The sequence below is a fragment of the Gymnoscopelus braueri genome (assembly GCF_963280865.1).
Source record: "Gymnoscopelus braueri genome assembly, chromosome: 2".
Classification (NCBI taxonomy): Eukaryota; Metazoa; Chordata; class Actinopteri; order Myctophiformes; family Myctophidae; genus Gymnoscopelus; species Gymnoscopelus braueri.
This window is the reverse complement of record NC_137604.1, coordinates 26,745,213-26,760,308: the sequence shown is the minus strand read 5'-3', so window position 1 is coordinate 26,760,308 and position 15,096 is coordinate 26,745,213. Positions and strand designations below refer to the sequence as shown.

At 43.3% G+C, this 15,096-nt stretch overlaps 1 protein-coding gene across 4 annotated transcripts; it reads right to left on the bottom strand.

Annotated features, from left to right (window-relative positions):
• Nucleotides 1-86: 86 nt before the first annotated feature.
• uba6 (ubiquitin like modifier activating enzyme 6) lies at nt 87-13,501 on the bottom strand. 4 transcript variants are annotated; one of them, XM_080420024.1, is made up of 33 exons: nt 13,436-13,501; nt 13,079-13,202; nt 12,651-12,762; nt 12,343-12,437; nt 11,905-11,933; nt 11,657-11,751; nt 11,316-11,427; nt 10,791-10,871; nt 10,544-10,666; nt 10,128-10,251; nt 9,376-9,479; nt 9,204-9,266; nt 9,023-9,099; nt 8,316-8,382; nt 7,621-7,764; nt 7,312-7,458; nt 7,148-7,228; nt 6,964-7,041; nt 6,090-6,271; nt 5,846-5,951; nt 5,629-5,718; nt 4,888-4,968; nt 4,630-4,758; nt 4,360-4,411; nt 4,198-4,261; nt 4,032-4,101; nt 3,872-3,943; nt 3,621-3,741; nt 3,322-3,515; nt 3,005-3,132; nt 2,791-2,878; nt 2,559-2,653; nt 87-2,459 (listed from the first exon to the last, which is right to left on the bottom strand). In XM_080420024.1, the coding sequence occupies exons 3-33, from the start codon at nt 12,689-12,691 to the stop codon at nt 2,312-2,314; spliced, it is 3,081 nt and encodes a 1,026-aa protein (XP_080276150.1). In that variant the 5' UTR covers nt 12,692-12,762; nt 13,079-13,202; nt 13,436-13,501; the 3' UTR covers nt 87-2,311. The 4 variants fall into 4 exon arrangements, with proteins under 4 accessions (XP_080276150.1, XP_080276149.1, XP_080276147.1 ...); XM_080420023.1 differs by having other exon boundaries at nt 13,079-13,205; nt 13,422-13,496; XM_080420021.1 differs by having other exon boundaries at nt 13,043-13,483.
• Between the last annotated feature and the right edge of the window lie 1,595 nt (nt 13,502-15,096).

Sequence of the window (15,096 nt, the reverse complement as noted above, 5' to 3'; positions counted from 1 at the left end):
GCAGTCAATAAAGTAAAAACATTTGCCCTAGTGATAGGTGTTTTGCTCCATAATGAATCAGACGCTTTAGTCTTTTTTTGGACATCCTGAAAGCTCATTTTTATTGGACCATTGGTTGAGTTGTCTGTCACAACAAGAACAAACATCACACTCATTACACAGGATTTGTTTTTCTCCTTTATATTTATGACATCATTCGTTGCTCAAGAACTATTGTCAGCATGAAAGACATGATCTGTGCAAAATAAAATTGGCCAGCTTAAGGTTTGAGGAAAGGGTCGATGTGGTAGAGGATACCATGAGTGTCTCACTCTCAATCATACAATTGACCGGCAACAAGCTCAATTTGAATACAGGATGATTACCTACAGTATAGTCTAAAAGGTGGTGTCTATGCCCTCATGTTACTTGCTATTTAAACTAAGCAATTCTTTACAGGTTTACGAAAAGAATCCGGTTCCTATTCAAAACGGAGGTGATCGCATTGCCACTCTGAACTGGACCTCTGAACTTAACTGGGGTGGGGAGATGAGCGTTAGAGAAGCATGTGGGGTTGACCTTTGTTCATTGCTGAAGACTTCAGTTAACCACTTGGACCCTTTAATTAGTTGACCGTATTTCCAAGGGCATTATACTAGGCCTGTTTTCGCGCAACACTAAATATCGTTGCCGAATACAGCCGCTCTACAAGCTCACAGTGCGTTGCAAAGTGGTGCGTTGTGAGCTTATAGATCTGCTATTTTCACTGAATGTAGGCCCCATATAAACGCAAGGGTTCATGTGGTTATGAGATGGATCTGCAAACTGACTGGCTGAATGCTTACCCTGAGGACAGCCTCCTCTGAGCAGTAATCCTCCTTTATACTTTTTTTCACCTCTTGACACGTTAAGATCTGCTTCACTCTCACTAGTCTTCACCATCTGCTGGACTTTCCTCCTAACAGAACCCCCTGCCTGGAGGCTCATGTGGTTAATGACTCCACCATTAAGCAACAGGCTCAGTTTTACATTAAAAAAAAGTTACAAAATGACCAACAGACAAATAAATACGAGTCATGGACAAACATCCATATACAAAGTCAGAAAACACCACAAACCATGAATAAGTCATTAAAAAAAAAGTTTAGTTATTTGTTTTAAACACTACTAGGAGTGTGATGCCGTTTGATGCTACTGATGTTTCCTGTCCGGGTCAAAATGAAAAGGCCTTTTCAAATAGCTACGGTATTAAAACCATGCTGTCAGTCTGTTCTTACCATTGATTCATTTGTAGCTATTCTCGTACATTCAACACTACAGGTAGGAGTATCAACTGCTGGACATGTGGTGCTCTTACCGAAGGTTTGAAATATCTAGAGAATACCTGCAGCTATGGTACGAACATATAGTTTCATGAGGCAGTCAAAGTCATTAAGAGTGAAATCATGTACAGACAATCGGTATCTTTGGTGGTTCGGCCGCTGTGCCCAAATGTGTCTCACCCCCAGTAATGTGCAACAAATGGCTTGACCCGTTTCTGAAAGGGGGAGAAGGATTGTGTAGTTGGCAAAAACGTTTGAGTAATTTTCACAATTACGGAGAGGAGAGGAAAGCAGAGTTCCTCTGAGGCCTGATGTATACTTAGTTGGGTGTCGGTATCGTGCATTGAAATTAGCCATCTATGCACACAAATCGCGCTGCAACTTGATGTGAGCTTGTAGACCGGCTATTTTGATGCACAAAATGATGAGCGCAAATATAAATTAGGCGTAAGATTTCCAGATAAAAAAAATTAAACGTAAAAAGGAGGGGGAAGGGCTCTCTGTGGATTGGGGGAGGGCTGTATCTGTGTATATGTAAACATAGTTTTTAGTCAGATACTCATTGCCACAAACACACCAAGGTTATCAATTAAGGCATTGACACAGGCAGAGCTGTGCATTCAACCAGAGTAGAAAACAGAACAGAGAGGAAACTATGTACACAGGTAAGTGCTACTGGAGCTGTCTAGTGGTCCACAGGGCTGAAGACAACAACTGTGACCTGGCCATCCTCGCTCCAGGGGGGCTAGGGGAGGGTGCTAGGCGTTATCCCTGGTCAGATCATCATGAAGGGAAAGCTCTTGGCCCTGGCCCAAGGTACTGTATAAGGGTGAAACAGTAAAATCCTCAGTGTGTACAAATGTAACCAAATGGACACATAATGCGAGTGTCCAACTGGTTACATTTGTACAGTCAGAGTGATGAATGGATGAAGGATTTTACTGTGAAGGATGTATTGGGGGGATGGGCGTAAGGACACAAGAGGTTGGAGAGTGGCGTCTAGGAAGGCTTCAGGGCATCTCGCCATCTGCGTCCCGGCTGAAGTAGTACCTCACCGGAGGTCCAGGGAGGTCCTCGTCCCCGTCTGCCTCCGGGGCAAATGACACCGTCAGGTCCACATAACGCCGCTCCGCCGATGGCTTGATTAGTTTGTGCATCCTGCAGGAGAGACGGGACAGTGACAGTCGGCCCACTTGGACAACACATACAACTGGACAGTAAAAGCCTTCCTCAACATGATGAGTAACTCGTGCTTACGTTAGTTTGAGTCTCTTGCTATGTCCAGGCATCACAGGCACATAGAGCATCTTCACACCGTGGACCACCATGGTGGGCTCAACGCCATAGTTCTCCTATTAGACAGAACAATGACACGTTATCAACATCATCCTCCTGTTTGAAAGATAAACGAAGACAAAAACAAATGCTTTCCAGTCGATTAAGGGTACGATTATGATGATATTGTTGCAGAACAAACTGCATTTCTCACCCTCACTGCATTCATGAAGTCAGAGAGAGTGAAGTCCTCGTGACCATGGACGGTCCAGCGGTCCCAAATGGAGAAAGAAATGTTGTCCCTGAGCAGGGGATCACAGGGGGGATTGATACCTTGCACTTGTGTGCACGTGTGTGTGTGTGTGTGTGTGTGCACGTGTGTGTGTGTGTGTGTGTGTGTGTGTGTGTGTGTGTGTGTGTGTGTTTACCTGATGTGTGTTCTCTTGACAGCAGCAGTCTCAGTAAATACCACCACAGGGATGGCAAGGTTAAAGAAGCAGTTCTTGAAGGATTCAAACTCGTAGCCTCCAGCCACCTTTATCAGCTCTAGAGCAACCTGGGTCAATGAAACAGTACGAATAAAGACCAGGCTAAGAGTCTAACAGCCCGGCTAGCAGCCCCAAAATGCTCCTTAAGGAGCGGGAATGCACTCAGTTTACTATATATAGAACAGACCATTGACAGCCATATGAATGCAAATATGTTAAATGAGAGTGACGTGAGGTCACACATGCTCCCTGCTCACCAGTCCAGCCACCGCGGCGGTTGCTGTGGCGATAGCAGGGATGATCTTGCCCGCGATGCGTTTGGCCTTGAGACGGTCAGCAGCCTCGATGGAGTACATCCTGGCTCTTAGAGCCGACGCGGACGCAACAAAGTCCATGTGGCCGTTACTGTCATCATCCTTCTCAAACTGCTGCGGGGTCATCCGCAACTTCCCTGTAGTTCACACACACACACACACACACACACACACAGCTGTTGTAATTACGGTATGAAAGAGTTTTTAAAGTGTGACTGTGTAGTGTATTTGTATGTAGGAACCTGGTGTGACTTTAGCAGCGATGGCTTCCTCTAGCTGCGTGATAGCCAGCCTCTCCTCTTCGCTGCTTAGTGACATTTTCGCATGATCTGGCTTTTTCACAGCTTCATCTGTTTCTATAAGCTGGGGAGTGGAGTGGAAGACATGCTCAAAGGTTGTACCCACAACCCAATCGATCAAGTAGCTTAGGTCATAAACAAGCAATATTATCTCATTATCTTGTATAAACTGATCGATCAATCAATGAGCCTACTTTTTCAGAAGGCTGGTATTGTGGAATCTGGACATCACTGAGAATCCTGTCTACCGCCTCCTCTGTAAGGTCCTAAGAAGGAAAACAATCTTGTCAATTCTGGAAGAAGAATGTATTTGTGTTGTATATGTGCCAGTGTGCATGTTGCCAGATAGTTTACCTTCTCTGAGTATGGGATGCTATAGATTCCTGCAAAGAGGCGTGCTGCGCTGAGGACAAAACTTAAGTGCCTGGTGGGGAAAAGGCAGAACAAGACAACACGGCACATGAGTCCATGAGAAACTGACACAGGTGTCTAAACATGGTAAATATGACAACCTACTCACAAAGGGTCTTTCAAGTCAAATTCAATAGGCGACGGAGGTCGTTTAGGTGACTGCCAAAACAAACCTGAGGAATAAGACATAAGGATTATTCACAAACAATAAATATTCCTGTTTTATTGAGTCTCTGTATACAGAAAATATAGATTTGGGAGACAAACTTACTTCCATCTTTTAACCGTGTGTCCAGGGGAAAAGAGTGCAACAGTTGTAAGGCCTACATGAAGAGAACACCAAAGGTCACAGTCAAACATTTTGTAGCTTGTGGTGAATATACAGTATCAAGAAGAGATGGACTCCCTCTTTCCGTCAATTGACCATATTCACACGGCAGACATTTTTCTCTGGCTTCTTACTCAGAGGGTGGGAAAGCCCACAAACTCAGAATGAAGTAATAGCAAAATGGCCACCATAAGAATATGGTTTATACATTACCTTTTTCTTGAAATACTTTTCAAACTTCAGACGGGCCAGCGTGACACAGTGCTCCCACTGACTAGGTCGCTTGCTTAACAGCTTAACGACTTGGAATGCTCCCTCCAAACTCTCTCTTGCTTGCATCCTCTACATCAATACACACAAGCAAAGGATTTAAAAGCAGTATTTCCATCAGTGTAATATTTAACACCTGACACCGAGGTCATGTTTATGGAGATGAACGCATTTTTGCAGTTGGTGACACAGCATAATTACCTGTAGCACAGCTTCAGCTGAGGAGTGGGTCTGCCAGAATAAGTTATATATGGAGGGCTTGTGGGAGAACGAACTCTCAAACTACACAACCAGAAACAGAAAGGGTTCACTGTTACAAAAGTATGTAGATACTAGATATATTTTGGTCTGTTGGTGAATCAACTTTGCACAGGACAACGTATATCTACCGCACATGGCCGACACACAAGGGAGAAGATTGTAATTCTGCTAGTGTCCTAGCAGAATACATCTTGATCAATGTCAAGACAAACCTCTTTCAGGCTTGAGCATGTAAAAATGATGAGTTAACTCTAGTCGGTGTAGCGCAGACTATCAATTTAATTACATTATGTCCTTTTAAGAACTTCTATCTGCGTCCCATTTCTGTCCCTTTATTTGTTTTTCCATATCTAATTTTCTTCGAAACATCCAATATAGCCACTCACTGATAAATTCTCTTCATTTTGCAAGATAGACTTAATTCAAATTCACTCATGGAATTTATTTAAACATCATCTTTCATCATCCATTTATTTGATGTTTTTTTCTTTGCGTCTAAAACCTAAAATGGAACAATAACTGACATATCTGATCTATTGTACCTTATTGTGTGTCGGAATAAAAACATACCGGTAATCTCAACACAAGTGACGAGAGTCATTATTCTCATTATTTGTTTTTATATCAAGTCTCATTATACAAAGACAGTGAGATGCACTGGGTGACTGTGGGATGGCAGACCTTGTCTCTGGACCACTGGATAGTGTGTTCTATGACCGCAGGGAAGGATTTCAGCGTGCAGAAGGGGATCTCCTCCTCTGGGGGGTCCCTCTGGAAATGCACAAGAAAACACTCAAAGCACTGCAGGACACTATAACACCTTTTACCCAAAATAGGGACACCAGAGTTAATGTGATTAAAGTAAAGGACAAATGCAAGCCCAGCAGACCAGACTCACATGGCTATTGTAAGACTCTGTCAGGTTTGGCACAATGATTTCTGTGTGTCCTTTGGTTCCCATGGTGCCAGAGTCCAGGAGAGGTTTCCCACTGGACACACTACGACTGTGAAATTAACAGACCACAGAGAGAGAGAGCGAGTCAACATTTCAGCCGGAGAGTCATAATTGGGTGAACGCCGAATGAAAGGCTTGCCCTGTAATCTGGATTCAACAATGCATCAACAGCTCCTTCACCACTGACCTGTCCACGTATCTGCGGGCCTCCACGCTGTCCAGCGCCGTGACGACTAAATGCAGGCGGTCGTAGAAGGAGTCGCTGTAGATGTTCTCGGTGGCCGGACATACCTTGTCGAGGCGAGAGTCCACCTGCAGCTCCGGGTTGATCTCCAGAGTGGCTGTAGCTGCTGTGGTGCTCTTGGGTTTCTGAGAAAGACACGGCGAGGAAGAGAGGATAGAGGAGGGGGAGGCAGGTAGGACAGCGAGGGTATCACTTAAGAGTTCTGGTCGACACAGTGGACAGACCGTGATAAAAATATCAGTTAAGAGGACCATCGTATGCCGCAAGCCCATCAACCAGGACTGGATAATATCAATAGCCAAATGCTGGTACATTTTATTAGTCTACACTTCAAGCCACTTGGACAAACATCATTCAAAGGGCCCGCTTTTCTCCAAGATAATTATTTTGGAAATGTAGCAGTGACTCTGTCAAAGACATGTTGGAGCAAGGTGATCATGGAATAAAAGTTGGTGACACACTGCAGTCAAGTGATTTCTTTGGCATCATGAAACAGTAAACATGAGGGGGAAAAAAAATTAAAGCTATACTCTTTATACTGTAAACCAACGTCACACGTCCTCGTCCGTCCTGACTACCTTCTGTTCTTTTTGGCAAGCAACACCCCTACATGATGGCGTAGGATAAACGCAGAATATCAATTAAGCTTTAGGAAACTATGGATAAACGCTGGAACAGCACAGTACATCCATGCTGAAGTGATGGAAAGAAGCTCTGCGCTCCGGTAAAGAGCTGTAGAGATCAGTTACATGGTACACACACAAAGGCTCCAGGTCAAAGATGGAGGAGGGAGAAGAGAAAAGGGATATTTATTCACCTGTATATGATGTGGTCTGAAGAGAAACTGTCGGTTCAGGTTCGACTTCTCTATAAGATCTGGGTCTGTGATGCACACCTGAGGATAGACAACACAAGAATCAAATATTCAATAGACACAGTAACACCAAAGAAAGAAAGAAAGAGGAATGGCGAGAGGGAAGGTAGACAGTAGAATTCCATACCTCTCCTGAGCTTTTGGCCAATCCCACGCCAAGCAGTGCAAAGTTTTTCAGCATCTCGCAGCCAATAGCACCACAGCCCACCTGGAAGAGTAGAAAAGGACCCAGGTCAACACAGATGTAAAAACACAGAGACCTCGTCATCTTATGCAAAATGCAGTGCTCACCATGAACACTCTAAGCTTGTGCAGCTCCTGACACATAGACTCGCCAATGCAGGCTCGGAGTCCATCGTACCGATTGCCCCTGGGGGCAAACTCCTCAGCAGAAAGAGACTGGAGCGGTCGTACAACCTCAATGGCATCCAGGTAAAACTAAAATACAGGAGTCAGGGAAATGTAACAATAGCAGAGATGACGAAAGGAAAACTACAACGAACATGCATCGATTCGGTACTGTACAGTACTGCCTGTCTATACTAGTCCCCCTCTACACTAAATTTCCAAAGTGGTTAAATGAAGGTTCTTGTGACCTACCCACTGCTGCAGGGGAGTGAATTTCCCTGTGAGAGCCTTGAGGACCTCCTGACTGGCCAGGCCACCTGTGGCTGCTGTTAAAGGAGGAAGGGCTCCCCCTGCTGTCCTGGAGAGGCAGCGCACCAACTCAGCATTCACTGGAGCCTGGTCAGGTAGGAGAAGTGCAACGGAGATGAGGTCAAAGCAAGCCCCCAGAACCCAGTGGTTTCATTGAAGCCGAATGGACTTGCTGGCCATTCATGGTACTGCAGCTTAAAACGGCCTGGGGCTTCTGTCACGAACGAGCGAAAACGGTTTCGACCAATGGGCTCGACTCACGAGCGTGCGCACAAGCTTGATCACGAGCTTGCACACGGGGCTGCGCGCTTCTGTGACGCAAAACGCGTCACAGAAGTGACGCGCAGAAGCCCCAAATAGGCCTCTATTCTATACCTGATCAATCATAGTATAGAATAGTTTACAGTAAGTTCCTATTTATCTGTATTACAATGAAAACTCATTCTTCAAGGAATTTAAGAATAAATAACAAAAAAAATATATATTAATGTTACTTTATCATTAAAATCCTACTGTTTTGCCAATTATTTGGGGTCTCACTTGCAATATCCTCACGGCCCACAGGTTGGGAAGCGCTGAAATAATAAACTAAACAAAAAACATCTGCACCATCAAGATAAAACAAGAGAGTTGCTCACTTTGTTCCTGAGTTTTGCATTTACTTCCTCAGTGAGCTTCACCATAACCTCAGCATCCTGTAAACACCTGAAGACAACAAAATACAACAAGAGTTTACCTCCCTTGGATTAAATAGCGTGACATGAAGAATATACGTAATCAAGAGAACATTTTATCATCAGATACAGCTGTAAAAACCCCCAAAGGCTTGCTTTGGAACACACAGATAGAGTAAACAAGCACTTGTTTAACAAACCATAAATGTTTCTAGAAAGGTTCCAATCTAAAATGGTTTTGTAGGCATATATTATTTTTACATCTTCAAGTCTTATTTTTTCATGGTTCTGGATATACGGTAGGTATTATGTCAATAATCGAACGATCATGTTAATTTAATTGTGGAAAGCCAAAATCCTGATTGTGATACAAATTTTATTAATTGTGCAGCCCTACTGCGATTTCAAATTTTCACTTTGATATTTAGTGTGATTTTGAATCCAGCCTAGTGTTGAAGATTTCGACATTTTGATAATTTCTCAACAAATTATAAAATTATACCCTTTAGTGTAGATTATAGTTAATAATTTGTAGGGGCAGGAGTTTGACTCCTGTTTTTAAAGACGAATTCTGGATAAGCACTATGGACCCCCATCAGAAACAGGGACTCCTACAAAACGAGTACATGAGTACGCAGCAGGACAATGAAAAGTAAATAGATTTTGGTTACCCAATGTTCGGCAGTCTGCTTTGTTGCTCCTGGAAGGCGTCTAGTGCCAGCATGGCTGCATGGATCTGTAGTGGGGCCTGATGAGTGCATTTCAAACAGGAGACAGAGACAGGTGATGGATATGTTTCCCTCAGATAATCCAATCAATAGTTACAGAACCAGAGCTGCTCTGAACTCTCACCTCTGGCTTACTGAAGTCAGGGATCAGTAGTTGAGGATCACACAGCTGTCTCTCCATCGTCTCCTAACATGTACACACACACACACACACACACACACACACACACTTTGAGCTCAATGAATCTTACAATATCCAAAGTCAACCTTGCTGAGTGGTTTGAAAGTTAACTTACAAAGCTGAAGGTTTTAGGAGTTTTCACGAGGACAAAGAACCCTCCATGTTCATACGGCTGCAAATTCGACGTGTCCTCTATTGCAAAACTGTGTGGTGTAAGGACTGTATCACACACACACACACACACACACACACACACACACACACACACACACACACACACACACACACACACACACACACACACACACACACACACACACACACACACACACACACACACACACACACACACACACACACACACACACACACACACGTAATACTTTTGTGTAGTATTCACTATTCAGCTTGTATTTCACTTTTAAATAAATTACAGTTTTAGGGTTCCAAAAAACAAGTTAACATATCATCTGAAGTGTAGACAAACTTTACAGCCCCTGTCAAGATTTACCAGTATTATGTCATTGACTGGCTTTATCCAAATGATAGTCTTCAAGAGACAATAAAGTGGCCGCACACACTTTATATCACACTCTGGGAATTACAGTATCAAATCTGATTAATCAGCAATGAACTGAAGATTTGTAAAGAAATTAGTTCAGCATGAAAAAAGTAACAGCCCTAACAATGTAATGCAGCAGATAGATGACATGTTTGACCTGCTATAAATAACCAGGCATATGACAAATGTGGCATACTGTCTGTGATGTGATTCCCTGGCTGGCCCTGCCCCCAGGGTTACAAATGGCAAATTAATTCAATATTCAATTCAATGAATAAAAATGCAATGAGCCTCTAGGTCTATACCTGAAACCTGCCTTGCAGTGCCGTTGAGTTCCTCCATGCCATTGACCTCTCTGAATAAGACACTCTGACCTGTCTGCAGGCCGTGGGTGCGATTGTCCATACAGGTCACAACTCCAGGGTTGTCCTGGAAATGCAATGGGCAAATGGGGACACATTAATGTTATGGGTGGAATTTCACCGTGGCCGCTTGCTTTTTGCCCAAATTCCACCATCTACCGCTTTTGACAAAATTATGTCAGTACATTGAGGAAACTAACTAATACTCACTCAAAAAGGCTTAACAATTCTTTGAAATGAAACACAAACAGATCAGAAAAGGAATCCATGCAAGACAATCTGTACTTGTGGGTGATACAAATGAGGCCTAAACAACTGCATTCACCAAACATCAAATGCCTTCAATCATACAACCTTACCTGAGTGATGCTTTGGATGAACATTTCTTTAGGCTCCTCCCCTGTGGGGTCAAACACCTCAAACTCGTCTCCGAAATCACAGAACACCCGTACGCAAATCCCATAGGCATCACAGCCAATAAACTACCAGGAAGAGAAGATGACAGTCAGTTGATTATGCTTTGATTTTATGTTCAAATTTCAAAATATGAGTTGCCAACTGAGTCAGTGCTCTGTCTGTAACCCTCTAATGGAAGTGTAAACGTACTCGAATGGGAGGTTGTTGTGAGTGGCAGAACTCGTTCACTCTCTTCTGCAGGCTCAGTCTGGCTTCAGTCAGAATCACACACTAGAGACAACACAGCAGAGGACAACAGAGTAATTCAGTCAGACCTTCTTATGAACCTTCCCTGGTGATATTGCAGAGACATCAGTGAGGTAAACGGAACAATGCTCATCTTAAGTCAAGCCTGGGACCAAATTAATTCAACCCAAGGATTCCCACAGAATAACAACAACCAGGACTATCTTTACATGTGCCATTCATCCAATTAGTCTTAACATTCAAAATGACAACATTTTAAGCAATGTGTTGTGCAAAAAAACACATTGATATGCTCTGATGTTTCTGATCATGTTTTACCGCTTTGCTTTCTGAATGACAACAAACAATGTTTTGAAGTCTGTACAACATCCTCAAAAATGACCTGACCTCTTAACATGCATTTTGGGACTTAAGTCCAGTCCTATCAGGCACACTGATAAAAAGATGACAGTGGGGCAGATACACCACCTGGTATCTTCTAAGGAAGCTGAGGTCAGTGCTGTCATCCAGAGTAGAGGAAGACATGTCTACATGGACATATGGGTTCAACTCCGCTACCCGAGGCAAGACTGCCTCCACTCTGAGAGAGAGAGAGAGGAAGATTTAGTGTATATGCATGTATAAAAAGACATCAATTAAGACACAGACATAGGACACTCAGCAGTTGTTTCTCTCACCCTCTCTATTAACATAGAACAGTACAGAGTGGGAAATATATATATATATATAGGTAAATGCTACATGCTATAATCTGAACCAAAGCTTAAACAGTGAGATAGAAGAAGTGGCGAGCCCTGCATTCCGCTTACCTTTTCCTCTGGCTCACCACATCCTGTTGGCGGATGAAGAAGTTTGAGCCCAAATTGCAGGTTTCACACTGCTTGGTGTCATGGAGAGTAACAGCCTAAAGAGGAAACCATGCACGCACACACGCAGTAAACACACATGTGCACACAAACAACATTGTTATGGTCAATCCAGTTCTACAGGATATTATAAAAAACAAAAACAAACTTAAAAAGGTCTGTGTTGTAGGATATTTCACAAGAATGCTTACCTTCACACCAGCCAACACAATATTCTTGGCTGTGAAGAACAAAGAAAAGCGATTTTCAAATGAAGTTGTAACTATGTAACTATCCAAGCCAATTGTACCAAAGAGGCAATTCATATCTTTGCTCGATGGCAAATCAAAGATGGTATTATGATGTCATAACGTGTTACTGTGTCAAATCTTTTTTTCTTTTAACCACTTATGGTAATGGTAATGGTAAGCCCCATTTAATATTTTGTCGTACAACTCTGTGTCACATGAAAATAGCCAAGCTACAAAATATCAGCGCACTGCAATGTGACGCGTTGTGAACTTAACTTGTACATCTGCTATTTTTGCTATCGTTATTATTATTATCATCACATTGTTATAATGACATGCCCAAAATAGGGACACCAGGTGTGGAAGTGGTTCAAGAACATGGTACTGCAGATTACCCACCAATCTCTACTCCCACTCCTCCCATTCCACTGAGAAATACTGAGGACTGGGCCATCCGCTGCATAGCGCTGTCTCCAAGAACATAGCGCTGACGGCTGAAACAGTAGGATGGGCAGGAATTGAGATGGACAGGAGTGAATAGGAAGAATGTTTGAGGCGTATACAAGTAGAATAACTGGAGTGACGTACATGTCAAAACACAGTGGCGTTGTACGCATGTGTGCAGTGAAGGTAAGTAGATAACATACTATTAACTATTGTTATTAACATGTAGTGGTCTGGCTGTAATACAGATATATGACACTTACCTGTAGAGAGAGTCGTCAATCTCCATCGAATCTGCAGCCATGGTGGAAGGGGAAGAGGGGGGGAATTATGGTCCAAGAGAAAACCACTGTATCTGTGGGAGGGGGGGGGGTCCTAAAAGACAAGAGACAGCCATCAGGAGGTGGTTCCTAACAGAGGGAACATTATGACAGTGGTTCTCAAACCTATTAATTCCAAGGACCCCCATAACTCTGACAGTATACAAATGGAACCTTTAAGGGTCCATTTAGAACCCCCTCAAGGAAGGAACCTAGATGGTCCCTGGACCCCCACATTTGAGAAACACTGCATTGTGATCGCAGGCTCAAATCTTGCAGTATATTTGAGCAATCCTCCAACAACAACAAAAACACTACAACAACACAGAACACACCTTTTATTAGTCAGCTAACGTTTAGCAGGTTCCTACCGTCAGGCAGTCAGCTCAGCCACCGTCGTTCCGTCGGCTAACAGTCAACACCGTTGATGATGTGACAGTTCTCTCACCTACGTCGTTAATTATCTCGCGTCACCTCTCTACAGTCAGATCGTCTCTGCTGGACACAAGTGAAGAGTTTCATTCAAGTTAAGGCCTCTGCTGAGATGTTAGCTAAACTCAGCTAGCCTGACACTCACACACACACCCGGCTTCTGGAACACTTGGCATGAACTTGCTAAGAAGCAACGCACTGGCCACAGCCAGAGGGCTGATTATACATAAAGACACATAAGAATTCCCGATATTAACAGAGACAGATTGTTATGTGTATTACCAGCAGATTGCTACCTGTCAATGTGCGCTACGAGAGAATGTGAACGGCTTCTGTACTGTGTGTGCTTGGTTGAAAGGAGCTGTTCCGGGTTAGCGCAGTCACGTGACTGGGGCCGGGCCAATCACAGGGGAACGTCTGTGGTCGTTTCAGCACCCTCCATGTAGTAGTTTAGGTTCACTCCTGGTAGAATCACACTTAGTGGTGGAGAAAGTACTCAATTTTTTTACTTGATTAAAAGTATCAATTCTGCAATGTAAAAAAGACTCTGTTATAAAAGTCCGGAATTCAAAATTGACTTTAGTAAAAGTACAAAAGTATTGGTATCAAAATGTTAAAGTACCGAAAGTAGAAAGTACTCATTATGCAGAATGCATGTCCTATTTCACAATGTGTTCAAATGTGCTCAAAATGTATACAAATCTTTTGAAAATAGCAGATCTACAAGCTCACAACGCGTCGCTTTTGCGACACGTTGTGAGCTTGTAGATCTGCTATTTTCAAATAGCCAAAGTATAGGGATAAAGTGGTTAATGCATGTGTTGTAATTATAATAAAAATCTACAAAGTAACTAGTGACTTAAGTTTTCAAATAATTGTAGTGGAGTAAAAAGTACAATATTTGCCTCTGAGATGTAGTGGAGTAGAAGTAAAGAACTGAAAATTGAAAATAATCCAGTAAAGTCAAAATTCCTCAAATTTGTACTTAAGTACAGTACTTGAGTACATGTACTTAGTTACTTTCCACCACTGGAGTGCACATTTCTATGAACCCAATCAACCCTAGGTAACCCTAATGCCCAATCCTAATGCCTAACCCAAAACCTAAGCTAAGCCTAAAAGTGGTCAACATAATGTGGCAAAGACTCAGCTTACAATTTCCAGGGCCAGTTTATCCATCTTGGATAAATCTTGGATACACTTTTTCAACTGTGGTCCCTGAGCAGGTGTGGTGACAGGTACAAAAGACACATTAAATAGATACATTAAAACAGTAACAGACAACCGTTCACTAGAACACATAGCTTGTCAATATTTGCTAGATGTTTTTGAAAAAGTGAGATTTGAGCACCAGGTATTAAACCACCCTGTATGCATCGCAGATGGAATGCTGGATCCTGTCGCACAATGAAAAAGAAAACCCTTGCATTTGAGACCCCCACTGTTTACGGACAAAGGTCAACAGCTAACAAGTGAAACATTTATGAATTACATCATAGAGACGCCCTTCTGGGCAAAGGGATGATGCTGTGCGCGTGTGTGCGCGTGTGTGTGTGTGTGTGCACACATGCTCGCGTGTGTCTGTCTGTGTGTGTGAATGAATGAATGAATGAATGAATGTGTGTGTGTGTGTGTGTGTGTGTGTGTGTGTGTGTGTGTGTGTGTGTGTGTGTGTGTGTGTGTGTGTGTGTGTGTGTGTGTGTGTGTGTGTGTGTGTGTGTGTGCGCGCGTGCGTGCGTGTGCGTGGGCGTGTGTGCGTGTGCGTGGGTGCGCTGGTGTGTTTGTATGGCTGCCTGTCTGTCTGTGTGTGTCGGGGGGGGGGGGCGTGCCAGCACCCTTCAGCTTCAAAGCCCCCAAACTCCCTTCCTCCATTCATATTGGTCAAAAATCAAACACTAGAGGTACCTCCTCCTGAACTGTAGCCAGACACACACAAGACTCCAGGTTCCAAAGTACC

What these genes read in the sequence shown, in the direction of transcription:
- uba6 (XM_080420024.1), bottom strand. Translation starts at nt 12,691, where the DNA reads ATGGCTGCAGATTCGATGGAGATTGACGACTCTCTCTACAG. An exon ending in CGCTGCTAAAGTCACACCAG is followed by an intron (nt 3,516 to 3,620) that starts GTTCCTACATAC and finishes TGTGAACTACAG; the next exon opens with GGAAGTTGCGGATGACCCCG. An exon ending in AGCAAGAGACTCAAACTAAC is followed by an intron (nt 2,460 to 2,558) that starts GTAAGCACGAGT and finishes TCTCTCCTGCAG; the next exon opens with GATGCACAAACTAATCAAGC.